Source organism: Protopterus annectens, chromosome 1.part2 (genome assembly GCF_019279795.1).
Source record: "Protopterus annectens isolate FY-2018-M chromosome 1.part2, PAN1.0, whole genome shotgun sequence".
Classification (NCBI taxonomy): domain Eukaryota; kingdom Metazoa; phylum Chordata; order Ceratodontiformes; family Protopteridae; genus Protopterus; species Protopterus annectens.
The window spans coordinates 63,601,229-63,613,408 of NC_056727.1; the positions used below are offsets into that span (position 1 = coordinate 63,601,229).

Below are 12,180 nucleotides of genomic sequence, written 5' to 3' on the forward strand. Positions count from 1 at the left end.
AGTCTTGGGACATGGTTGGTGACCTATAGCAGGCTACGACCTGAACCGCTGTCTTACCCAGTGTTAGCTGCACCTGAAGTATCTCTGATGCGTTATGTTGGGCTACCAGTCTGGAGGTGTGCGCATCCTTTATGAATATGAAAACACCACTGCCTTTGGAGCTTCGGTCTAAGTTCTGGGGCCGAAAGGTAGATATAGCCTGGTAGTGCAGGGGTGCTTTCTGCTGCCTTGAACCAGGTCTCTGTTACAGCACAAATGTCAATGTTCTCCATTTTAAGGAGTGCCTCGAGTGAGTGCATTTTGAAATTTAGACTTCTAGCATTGAGCAACATAACCCTCAGATTGCATTTGTTTGTAGCTGTTACAGTGGTAATTTGGTCTTTGGAACACCACCTAAAAAAGGCACTATAGGGGTTGCAGGAGCCTTGGCCAGTATCCGGAAGCCCAGGGGTGACAGATGCAGGCCATGTCTGGAAAAGCATCGAGGTCTGTCAGTCATGTCATCCCAGGCAGATACTGGATCCCCTTAGAATGACACCAGAAACTTAGCCAGTTGTTGAAATCAGTCATTTTCTCCATGTACTGTGATATCATTCTGGGTGATGGTAGGATGCTGCTCAGGGCTAGGGTCACACCTGCCTGGGCTACATAATCCAAGAGCTCCTTTGTCTCTCTTCATGTAGTCCAGGGAAGTAAGTCTCAGGTCATTCACACCCACATGTACAATGAGTCATATTTGTACCTGTTGAGCGACCTGAGTGCATGCATTGTCAGATCCTGGCACCTGACAGGCAGCTGACTGTTACTTTCTCCTTATACAACCTAATAAGTGGGACATCATTGTCTCACTATCGAGTCACTTATGACTAGTGTATTGGGCATGCTGTTTTGCCTTAGAGGCTTTGGTTGAGTAGTACACTGTTTAGGAGAGTTATGTGTCTCATGATTAGTGTTGTGGTGGTTGAGTGCATTTTTGCCTTGGAGGTCTTTGCTGCTTGACCCGTGAAGATGGGTGTGTGGTTTGTGTTTTTATGTGAAGGCAGTGCTGGTGTGTGTTCTGGAGGGCTGTGTGTTCCATGTGGTGTGGTGCAAGTGTTGACCTTCTCCTCTTGACCAGCTATTCCAGTCTTGGCTGGAGAGTGAGTGGCTTCCAATTTGGATATATAAGTGTATCTCTCGCAAGTCTGACTGTTGGAAGGTAAGAGGGAGGGAGTTGTCTGTGTACATGAGGCAGTTGCTACATTGCCTAAGGATGCCGAAGTTCACCAGGTTAATAGGAGAAAGCACAGGGAACTAATCTTTTAGACACTCCTGGCGTGGTGAGGGCATTAATAATAAGTACTAGGTCTGTGTCCTTGTAGAATGTTTAGTGCTGGTAGCACTTGTGTGCTACAATAATTGCTATAAGAAGTCTGGTAAAATGCTAGACTAATATGCTAGTATAAGTGCAGGGGAGGAGAGAACTAGTAGATCTAAGGGATCTGGCACCACTCAGAAGCTTTCAAACAGTCCCTGATACAGCAAGTCTGTATCTGGACTGGACTAGACTAGATACAGGAAAGGCGGGAAACAAGAGCAAACACGGGCTTTTTAACCAGAAAGTTGAGAGAGAGAAAAACTGTCCAAACGGCCAATAAACTACAATTTCTGGGTCAGGAACCACTCCTCTTATGGTAAATAGGCTACCTAGTGCTTACCACTCCCACTGATAAGCTAGAAGGCTTCCCTCCAACACAGAAAGGCTTGGGGGGGGGGGAGCTCAGGAGCTTACAAACAGTCCTGTACCTGGACTAGACTAGTTACAGGAAAGGGGGAAAACAAGTGCAAATGTGGGCTTTTAAATCCTTAAGTTTAGAGAGATGGAAAAACTGCCCAAACGGCCAATAACTATAACTTTTGGGCCAGAAATCACTCATGTGATTGATAGGTTACCTAGTGCTTACCACTCCCACTGATAAGCTAGAATGCTTCCCTCCAACACAGAAAGGCTTGGGGACTCAGGAGCTTACAAACAGTCCTGGACACAGCAAATTTGTATCTGGACTAGACTCATTACAGGAAAGGGGGGAAACAAGCTTAGAATTTTTTTTTTTTTTTTTAGTAAAGTGGAAAAGGAGAAAACTGGAACAGAAGTTAATTCAAGGTTAAGAATCTAAGTGGGTTGGCCTTCACAAATGTTCTCTCTATTAGATAGAATGAACTAATGACACTAGACTGGGAGGAGTGTCCCAGATCGAATACACAGTGTGGGCGGGCAACTGCAAAGCCACTAAGTATAAGAACAAGACAACAATAGGGAGGGAGATGGGAAACTATAACTATTACAGCTACTAGCTGTAGCCACTAAATGAAGGTTTTAAACAGATAAAGGAACAAGGAGACTCTACAGAATGCTTTTAACTGCAAACAAATCAGTTTTATGATACCTGACTAGAACACAGAAACCCTAGATCCCCCTCTTTTGTGTCACTAGATTTAATATATCTGAATATGGATGGGCATACCTTGTCTTATTACACTGTAGAAGAAAAGACAGCATGCCAAGGGGTCTGCTTTTATGCACAAAATCTCAAAGTGTAAAGGATGAGATGAGTTTTGTGAGGTAAGACAGTTCTGTAGAAAATTTGTTGTTACAATATGTGCCTAAAAAGCTAACTCAAAAGAAGTGAACCACAGAAGCAAAGTTGACAAAACATATAGGAGTACTTTAGAGAATAGTGTAAGCATATGAGATAAAACTGCACAACTGATGCTTTTTTTTTCTTTTAGCCAATCACAGTGAAAATGTCATCGAAGAAGTCTTGAGCTGAAATTGTTCTATGGATGACTTGCAAGACAGTACCAGCATCTACCTCAAGAATCAGTGGCAGCATTGCAAACTAATACATTGAATTAACCAAAGCATTTTAATGTCAGAACTGCAACCAAAGCATTTTAATGTCAGTAGAACTGCAACACAATAAGTATCGATACAGAGAGAACAATTACAGCAATACCATACATAACAATGCTTTGTTTTGCAGTGGATTGAACTTCCAAATTGGACTGAGAGTGAGGATTATGTAGGTTTTCATCATTAAAACAGTTCTGTGAATTTGTACTGTTCGGTACATCTTGCTTAAAATGGTTCTTTGAAGATTTATGCAGTGCTCCACCATGAAAGTAGTCTTCTTTCAAAGATGTTCTGTCTTGATAATCCAGGGTACTTTTGCAATGTCCGTCTTCTCTAAGGTGCAAAATTCCCTCGTATGATTGAATTTCAAACTGTATACTTGTTGCATTCTAGAATTAAAAGTTGGAAGTGTTAGTGTCATTGGCTTTAATCCCGTTTAGTCAGTTTTAACATACATCTGTGACTAAAGGTCAGAGAAACCCATTGACAAAGACAATAAAAAGTTCTGTTTACCTTGATACTGAGCAGGTTAGTCTCTTTACCTGAAAATTTAACTGAGAGGTGGCTCTCCTTTTGTGCTTGTTCCCCAGGAAATATGTGCATTACTTATTCCTCTATATACTATTTCATGAACTCTGATTGTACTCATACCTGCAGACTGACTTTCCTAAATATACTACGAATTCTCTAGTATTTCCTTAGCCCCTCATTACTCTACTGTTGCTCCAAAACTATTAACAAAGCCAATTTTGAGGTACATTTGGCCTCCCAGGCCAAGGACAACCACAAAGCCTTCTTCAGCTATGTCCGCAACCTTAAAGGCAACACACAATTCTATGCAGAGCTAACTGTAAATGGAGCCACCTATACTGAGCCAGAAGATGTAGCAAATCTCCTGGCCGATAAATTCAGCTCCAACTTTACCCCTCTGTCCCCCTCAACCTTCCCTCAGGAAATATCAAATATAACTCCCCCTACTATCACTAGGGAACAGGTCCTTAATTCCGTCTCCAAGACCAACACTGCATCAATGGGCCCAGACATTATCCCAGGAATAAATAGCATGAAACATGACCTACCAATGCCTCTGGAATTACTACTTAACTGTAGCCTCCAAACAGGCTTCATGCCTCATGATTGGAGAAAGGCAACAGTCATCCCTCTGCACAAAGTTGGGCCATTTACAGACCCTGGAAATTACAGACCCATAAGTCTCATTAGTCTTGTATGTAAAACCATGAAAATAAATATCATGGAGATAATCAACAGAGATATAGTAAACCTCCAGACACTAGACCCAACCCAGTTTGGTTTCGTCAAGGGCAGATCATGCCTCATCAACCTGGTGGACTTAGAAGGTTACCAAAGCAATGGATGAGGGCAAAATCATTCATACTGCTTACCTTGACCTGGCCAAGGCATATGACACAGTACCCCACTCTGGCACTGTTGACAAACTTGAGAGGTTAGGTACAAACCCGTATGCCCACCCGTTGGATAGCCAACTGTCTCACAGGACCCTGGATGTTAGAATTGGGGAGTCCACCTCTAGAGGCCAGTCACAAGTGGGGGTCCCTCAGGGGATCAGTCCTTGGACCCCTCCTTTTGGCATTTACTTCTCAGAGGTCAAGGCTAATGTCAGTGGTCTCTGGCTGACTAACTTTGCAGATGATTGCAAATTTGGAGCTGTCATTGAATCTCACACTGACACAAATGTTCTTCAGGAGGGGCTGACACAGACAAACAACTGGTGTCAGAGCCATGGACTAAAACTAAATCCCAATAAATACATAACAGTATCCTTTGGGAAGTCATCCATCCCTGGTAACTATCATATTGTCAACACACCCCTTAGAGTTGACCCAGTAGTCAGGGACTTAGGAACACATGTTGATAGTAATCTAGCCTTTGACCACCACTTGTCTACAGTGGTGAGGAAATCACTCTACACTGCTCAACCTTTAAAGGAAAGGTATGGCATCCAAGTCCAAGGAAGTCCTTGTTCTACTGTATTACACATTCATCAGACCTATCATTGAGTACAATGCCCTCTTTGGTATGTACCCAAGTAGGCATATCCAACAGTTGGAATGTCCACAGAGTTTCCTCACTGAAAGAATACAGGGCGCAAGTAAAATGTCCTGTGCAGACTGCCTCAAGGCCCTGTCCCCTGAATTTTGTCTCCTACAGGCTTTTGAGGGGAGATCTATGCCTGGCATAAAGGGCATTGTTAGACCCCACTCTAATGGACCACCTGCATATCCACAAAACAAACAGCACCAGAATTTCCCATTCTAAAGACTTAAACGTTGCCTGTGATATAAATAGGACCTGCTAGAGAGATAGGCATGTATCTCAGACTACCCCATCTGTGGAACAGGCTTCCCATCAATGTGACGTAGAGTTCCTGCCTAACCCAATTCAAGTGCAAGTTGGACAATTGGATAGGAAACCGGAAATTCATCCCTGGTTTGGCACCTGTGTCTCTAATGGACACAGCTAACCTGTAGATGGTTCATCTCCCAGGCCCATGCTTACACTTATCAAGGGTATCAGAACTTGTCAGAGATTTGGGGATGCATGGCTAGACTTAAAAAGGGCCTTGTGGCCATTAGCCTAGTAAACACCTATGAACAACATTCCCTTCCATCTTCTCCACCCCTCTGTCCAATTGTATTCTCAATCATTTCCTTACTGCTCCAATTAAAATCTTCTAGTATGCTCCTACTCTCTCACTGTATATTTTTTATGTTACCTAGTATTTTAATGCATTTGATTTAACCATGAATTTTGTATACATTTGTCTTTTTTTTTTTTTTTTTTTTGTATTTTTCAATTTTTTTTTTCAATATTTTTGCTCTAATGTTTTTCACTTTGGAGCTTTTGTTCCCTGGCCTTGTTAGACCATCCCAGAAACCAAACACAATAAGTAAACTAATTTAATAAAAATGACTGCGATAAATTCAAGACTTGATTAGAGAGAAATAAATCAGAAGCAAAAATCTGGTCACCAGCATATATTTAAAACAGAATTTGGAAAGCAAGGGCAAAAAGATTGAATATATTTACAACACAAAAAAATTTACTAGTGTACATATTAGTGTCAGTAGCCCAACAGGTAGCAAGCTCACCTTTGGTGCTGGAAGATCAGAAGGATATCTGTTCTAATTCTACCCTAGCTGCATGGATTACTTTTCCAATGCTTTCTTTGCAGTGCTCTACTCCTGAGTTTGCCATCTTCTGGGTGAGAGGTTAAACCAAGGTCCCATCTACCCAATGGTGGTAGTACAGGTAAATGTAAAAGATCCTTTGGTACTTACTGAAAAAAAAGTCGGATTTTCTCTGGTACCCTGACCAAAGTCACAATATTCACTATGAATACCACTTCAGGTCTCCCCTGATAAAAGGCCATTGGCCTAATGGGGCTAACCCAGTCAGCAAAGCATAAATAAATATTTGCTCAGTCTTCTGATACGTTGTCAAAATGTTCTACTACAGTAAACAATGTCATACTACTTTGTAACAGGGCTTTTGAAGAAAGGAATTGTGGTTCAGGATACATCACTATATTTGTTGCAAGATTAACCTGCCTTGGATGGGACTGGGTTATCTGAAAAGAAACAAATGCATCAAATGAAAACCTGAACTGGTTTTCACTGGTACTCTTAATAGTGTAATAAAAACATGGTCCACTGGGTAACATTCAAGAGCCCTTCACATCAAAAAAATTGCACGTCACAATTTCTTTTTTTCATTTAAGGTTAGGTAATTGAAATTGGGAATTTCTTTCCCCAGTCTGCAGCAACTTTGCACTCAGTAATAAATAATTTGATGGTATGGGCAGTATGCCTTATCCAAAGAGAAAGGCTTTATTTTTTCTGACACCCATTTTCAATATGATAGGACTCGTAAAAGTATTATGTGCTAAGCAGTCTTATTACCATTGATTCTTAGACAGTACAATAACTAACTGTAAATGCATCATGTACACTGTTTCATGAGTGCATCCAGAAATGTACTTTTTGTGCTCCTGCAGCTGCTGCTTTCCCTAGGCTAAAAAACAAAACAAAACACATGTTTAATGTTATCTCTCTAAGCAATGAAAATACTACTGCAGATAATAATCCCAGGTTTTATTTTGTGCCCTTGTTCACTGGCTGTCAGTTGCACATAATGGACAAATGACTGCATAGAAAAACTGGCAAAAAATAGCAAATCTGACTCCAAACATCAGCAGTACTGAGACATTAACCTATTATGTCACAGTGGTTATAGTTAAACTAGTAAGACTTTTTAAGCATACTGAGAATGAAAGGTCAGAACATGTATGTGTGTGTGTATATAGATATATAGATAGCTGTATGACTGCACTGTACTCCTTCAGATGTTTACTGGTTGACTAACAGAATATCAACCACAGCCTATCAATTTGCTGACTGCAAAGAATCAAGGAAACCTGGACTTGCCCCTGTTAGATCCACTTGAAATCCCATTCCCAACTTTTGATGGATTATGTTTTGATCATTTTTGGTCAATGTTTTGTGTATCAGCAAAAATGAGAAATGTAGGCATGATCATATAGCAGGATTTACTAAACATACAGAAAATGTAGAGAGGATATGTTTGCATGCATGCCAGACTTGTTTGAGAAATGCTAGTGATTGATACTTGTGTGATCAATCACTAGCGTAAACTTCTGGACTTCTTGGAAAACTGACTTGCCAGTGTACCAAGCATTTCTCCGTTCCCCATTACAGTGCAGCATCTGAGTTGATATTTATAAAAGGTGCAGTCTTCCATATCGAGGGGAAGGGGGTGCAGTGTGGCTTTCTCTCAATGCAGAAAAGTTGTTTTGTTACTTTGTTTCAGTTCCAGAGGTTTTGCTAACTTTTGAGCTGATCACAATTAGTCCGTGATTTGTCAGGGAACAAATTAAAGTGAGCAGGTGAACACTATGTACAACAAAGCTCTTGTGTTGCACAGTGGCTGAGAATAAACAAAAGGATATTTGCATCATACAGTACTACACACATCAGAACAGCAGGTGCTTAGAGAAGCACTCTTGGCAAACTTCAAAGACTGAAGCAAAACTTCATGAACATTTAGTATGCTGTCATGGATGAATGGTGTCCATTCCCATAATGGTATTAAAAACTTTAATATGTTTTGAGAAATTAGTTAAGATGGAATCATCTATGTTCTAAAAAAAATGGCCATCTCAGATTTGGTGTGTGCAGGTTTTTTTTTTTTTTAATTAATTCAGTCTCCATATTTCGGGACACGCTGAAGAGGGTCCCAACATTTCAAATGGCTACCATTAAAATATGCTGTATATTTTTCTGACATTAACTATTGTAAAGAAATCAAATTTATAAACAATTGTGTTGTTCCTAAAAGAGAACTATTTCCCAAATTCGTTGTCACATGCAGTTTCTGATGGTCTTGTTAACAGAGTTTATAGTACTTTGACGGACACGCACATTAGAATATTAGGTTTTGCAGATTATTCTAATGTAAATAACTCTGTCTGCCTTCACTTCTGTTATAAACTGAAGCATAGATGTTTTTAAAGAGATCAAAACTTTATCCTTAAATAACATATTTCATAACCATCCCGTTATGTATCCTTTACAGTAGTCTGCTTGAAGGACTTGATTTGTCTCTGGGATCAGTATATGTGCTTATTACTCATTCATAAACAAGCATGTGTAGCAAGTCTTTTGTTCAGAGGCTGAAAAAAGGCAATGGTGGTAGGTTGTTAGTTCTTTTAACCACAAATAACAGACCTATCTGGCAGACTGCTAGCTGTATTACACTTGAAATCACAAGAAGAAAGTACATTTGTGTAAAATCTTACCATAACACATAGAAAGGATGTTAAACCCAGGCGGCCCTACAGTTGGCCAGTATGCAAATGCCTGAAGACCTTGTACACACCAAATGCCACGTCTATGCTTCCCACAATGAATGTAAGGCATAAAAGGGATACATGGACAAAGCTACCAAGAAATGAATTGCCCCAGAAGAGAACAGTCTCCGTAGGACAAAGAAGTCTATGCATGTCCAGTAGAGAAAATTTCAGAACAAACAAGAGGGGGTTGGAAGGAGGAAGTGAATACTGCAACAGTAAAGAGAAGGACATCTACTGTTACGGTAAAATTTTACACAACTGTACTATATCACTGTTGCAGTATCCCACATAGAAGGAAGAGTAAAAAAAAAAAAAAAAGGTCAAGAAACAGTATGGGAGGTGGGAGGCCGAGAAGAGTGCTCAACAAACCCACATAAATTGGTTTCAGCAAAACCTGCTCTGGCCCTAAAAACAATATCCAACTTATGCTTAGTAAAGGTATGGAGGGAAGACCAAGCAGCAGCTTCAAGAATGGAATTAGTGTCCAACCCCTTGAAGAAGGCACCAGAAGAGGCAATGGCCCTAGTGGAATGAACTCTGACAGAAGTAGACAGAGACTTGAGGTGAAAAGAATAACAAAAGGAAATGGCCTTAGATGTCCAGCAGGAGACGGTCTGCTTACAAACAGGCAAACCCAATGACCCGGGATGAATGGAAACAAAAAGATGATCAGACTTATGAATACTCTTGTCTTATCTAAAGAGTACCTGAGCGGTCTTTGCAAAGACCCTCTGACTGAGGGGAAGGGAAAAAAGAAGGGAGTTATACTGACTGATTCAAGGACAACTCATTTACTATCTTGGGTGTAAAAGAAGGATTAGTACAAAGGGACATCCTGTTCCTGTGAAAAACCAAAAAAGGAGAAATGGCTATAAATGCCTGGAGCTCAGAAACCCTCCAAGCAGAAGTAAGAGCCAGCAACAAAACAGTCTTCCAGGTATAATGTTGCAAAGAAGCAGAATCTGCAGGCTCAAAAGGAGCCCAAGTCCATTTTTCCAACACAAAATTAAGGTCCCAAGGAGAAGGAATAGGATTTCTTGGAAGCCTAACATGTAGGATACCTTTAAGAAATTGTTTGACTTCAAAACGAGAAGTCAAAGGAGGATTCAAGGGCAGACGAGCAGAAATGGGTGACAAATGGGCCTTCACAGAAGAACAGACCAGGCCAGACTGGAGCAACTCACACAAATAAGACAGGACCAGAGGGGCTTCAACTGAAAAAGGGTCCTGGTTCATAGCATGGCATCAGCACGAAAATCTTTTCCATTTGGATATATAAGATTTTCTGTTTGAGGGTTTCCTTGCTTCCTGTAAACCCTGAGCACATCCTTAGAAAACTGGCGCCTGAAAGGGATCAAAAGTATCACCTACAGTGTCAGCTGCAGAGTGGATAAGTGAGGATGGATGAGAGACCCTTTGTCCCATGTAAGGAGATCCAAAGCCCCTGGCCAGAGGCATTCTGAGGGGGAACCAGTGCTGTTTTAGCCAAAAGGGAGTCAATAGCAAGACAGTTGGGGATTCCAGCAGACTCTTATAAAGGACTCTTGGAAGTAGAGGAAGAGGTGGGAAAGTATAAAGAAACATCCCTTTCCAAGGAAAAGAAAGGGCATCTGTCTTCCATGCTGCAAAACCTGCTCCAGGCATGGCACTCTGGAACAAATTAGAGGAAGGTGCCTGTTGAGAGGGGAGGCTAAAAGATCTACCTGAATTAATACCCCACCGATGGAAAATATCCAGAAACACATCTCTGTGAAGCATCCATTCATGAGCATGTGTTTTAGACCTGCTCACAGTCTGCCACTAGATTGTGCTCTGAAGGAATGTATACTGCCTGAAGAGTTAACTCATAACTGAGAGCCACTTCTCAAGCCTGAAGAGCCATCCTGCAGGGGAGATAAGATTTTGTGCCCCCCCCCCCCCACTTGCTGACATACCACATCACTGTAGTGCAGTGTACACCTTCAAGGGGCCTGGAGAGAACATGGGGTGAAAAGCCTGAAGGCCCAGTATCGGAGTCCTCCTCTCTTTGATGTTGATATGATCTGACTTCTGATGGGGGGGGGTGCAGAGGCTCTGAATTTTCAGATGACTAAGAGAAGCCCCCCACCTGATTTTGTAGGCATCTGTAAACAGCTCTTGAGAAGGCACTGGAGGGTGAAAGGGCCGGCCTAAGTTGAGAGTGAACTGTTGAATCCCCCACTCAAATTCTGTCTCGAGACAAGGGAAGGAGAGATACAGTGCCAACGCTGCAGCTAGACTGACATGAGGTACCACTGAAACTACTGCATGTGCAGTCTGGCAAGAGGAAGCATTGGAATAGAAGAGGCCATGAATCCCAGGTCCAGAAGAAACATCCTGGCTAGCACAGCAGTCAGGGAAAGAAGCAACTTGAAAGAAGGTCATCAACAACAATACCTTCGGAGGTGGAAGAGAGGCCCACATTGTCACTGTCTGAATACTACAACCCAGATGCACATGATTCTGAGACGAAGCCAGGACAGACATTTGGAAGTTGATAGTAAACCCTAGACTTTGAAGAAGAGATGGTGAACTGCAGATCCTGTAACAAATGATTGGGAGAAGGTGCCCGAAGCAACAAGTCCTCTAGATAAAGGAAGATCTGAAAGCCTTGGAAATTGCAGTAGGCAATCACAGGAGCTAGACATTTTGTAAATACCTTGGAGCAGTAGAGGCCAAGGAGCAAAGCAGAGAACTGAAAATGAGAGAGAGAGAATTGTAAAAAAAAAAATCCTGGAGAGGGTGAAAAGGGATATGAAGGTAAGCATCTTTCAGATGGTAGGACATCAGAAAAGCCTGGGAAAGTAAAAGAGGAAACAGAGTTTGAATCATAAGCATCCAAAAATAAGGTACCTTGAGAAAGGTGTTAAGCTGGGAGAGATCCAAAATAGGTCTCCCAAGTGCTCAATTTCTGAGGAACCAGGAATATCCTGAAATAAAAACCCATTCCCACTTGAGAAGAGAGGACAGATTGAATGATGATCTTCATGTTTCACTGTTGCAGTCATTACATTTGGGTAATCTGCTGGCAGGTTACCCTCAGTCGGCCTGAATAACAAAGTCTTGGGTCCTGCGTCGGTTGCCGTCTCCTCTTTCATGACGTCAGGTCGTCAGGGGTATAAAACATGCAGCTGATGCCATTTTATTCGGTCTTTCTTGCCGTGCGGTGCCCAAAGCAGCAGTTCGCAAGTGCTGGTCGGCCGACTCCTGAAATTTTCGTATTCTAGTTTCAGAACCAAAGTCTTCAACTAAAACTAAGTACCCCATTGGGGAAACTTTTTCTTGTCCTTACCGATGTCAGTAAAAGTTAATAATTGCATTACTTGTGGGAAGAAAATACCTCATAAGGATTTTCATT

The 12,180-nt window shown here is 41.6% G+C and overlaps 2 protein-coding genes across 4 annotated transcripts in view; one reads left to right on the forward strand and one right to left on the reverse strand.

Moving 5' to 3' along the window:
* Nucleotides 1-2,960, forward strand: part of FANCL (FA complementation group L) — a gene marked incomplete in the record, with an annotated part of 1,961,518 nt that extends 1,958,558 nt beyond the window's left edge. The window contains 1 exon segment of the mRNA XM_044054938.1: nt 2,770-2,960. Within this exon segment, the coding sequence (XP_043910873.1) occupies nt 2,770-2,805 (36 nt within the window).
* VRK2 (VRK serine/threonine kinase 2) overlaps nt 2,905-12,180 on the reverse strand; it is a 1,303,788-nt gene continuing 1,294,512 nt past the window's right edge. For all 3 annotated transcript variants that reach the window (XM_044054930.1, XM_044054917.1, XM_044054923.1), the window contains one exon: nt 2,905-3,282. In XM_044054930.1, the coding sequence (XP_043910865.1) occupies nt 2,941-3,282 (342 nt within the window). In that variant the 3' untranslated portion in view covers nt 2,905-2,940. The remainder of the gene's footprint in view (nt 3,283-12,180) is intronic.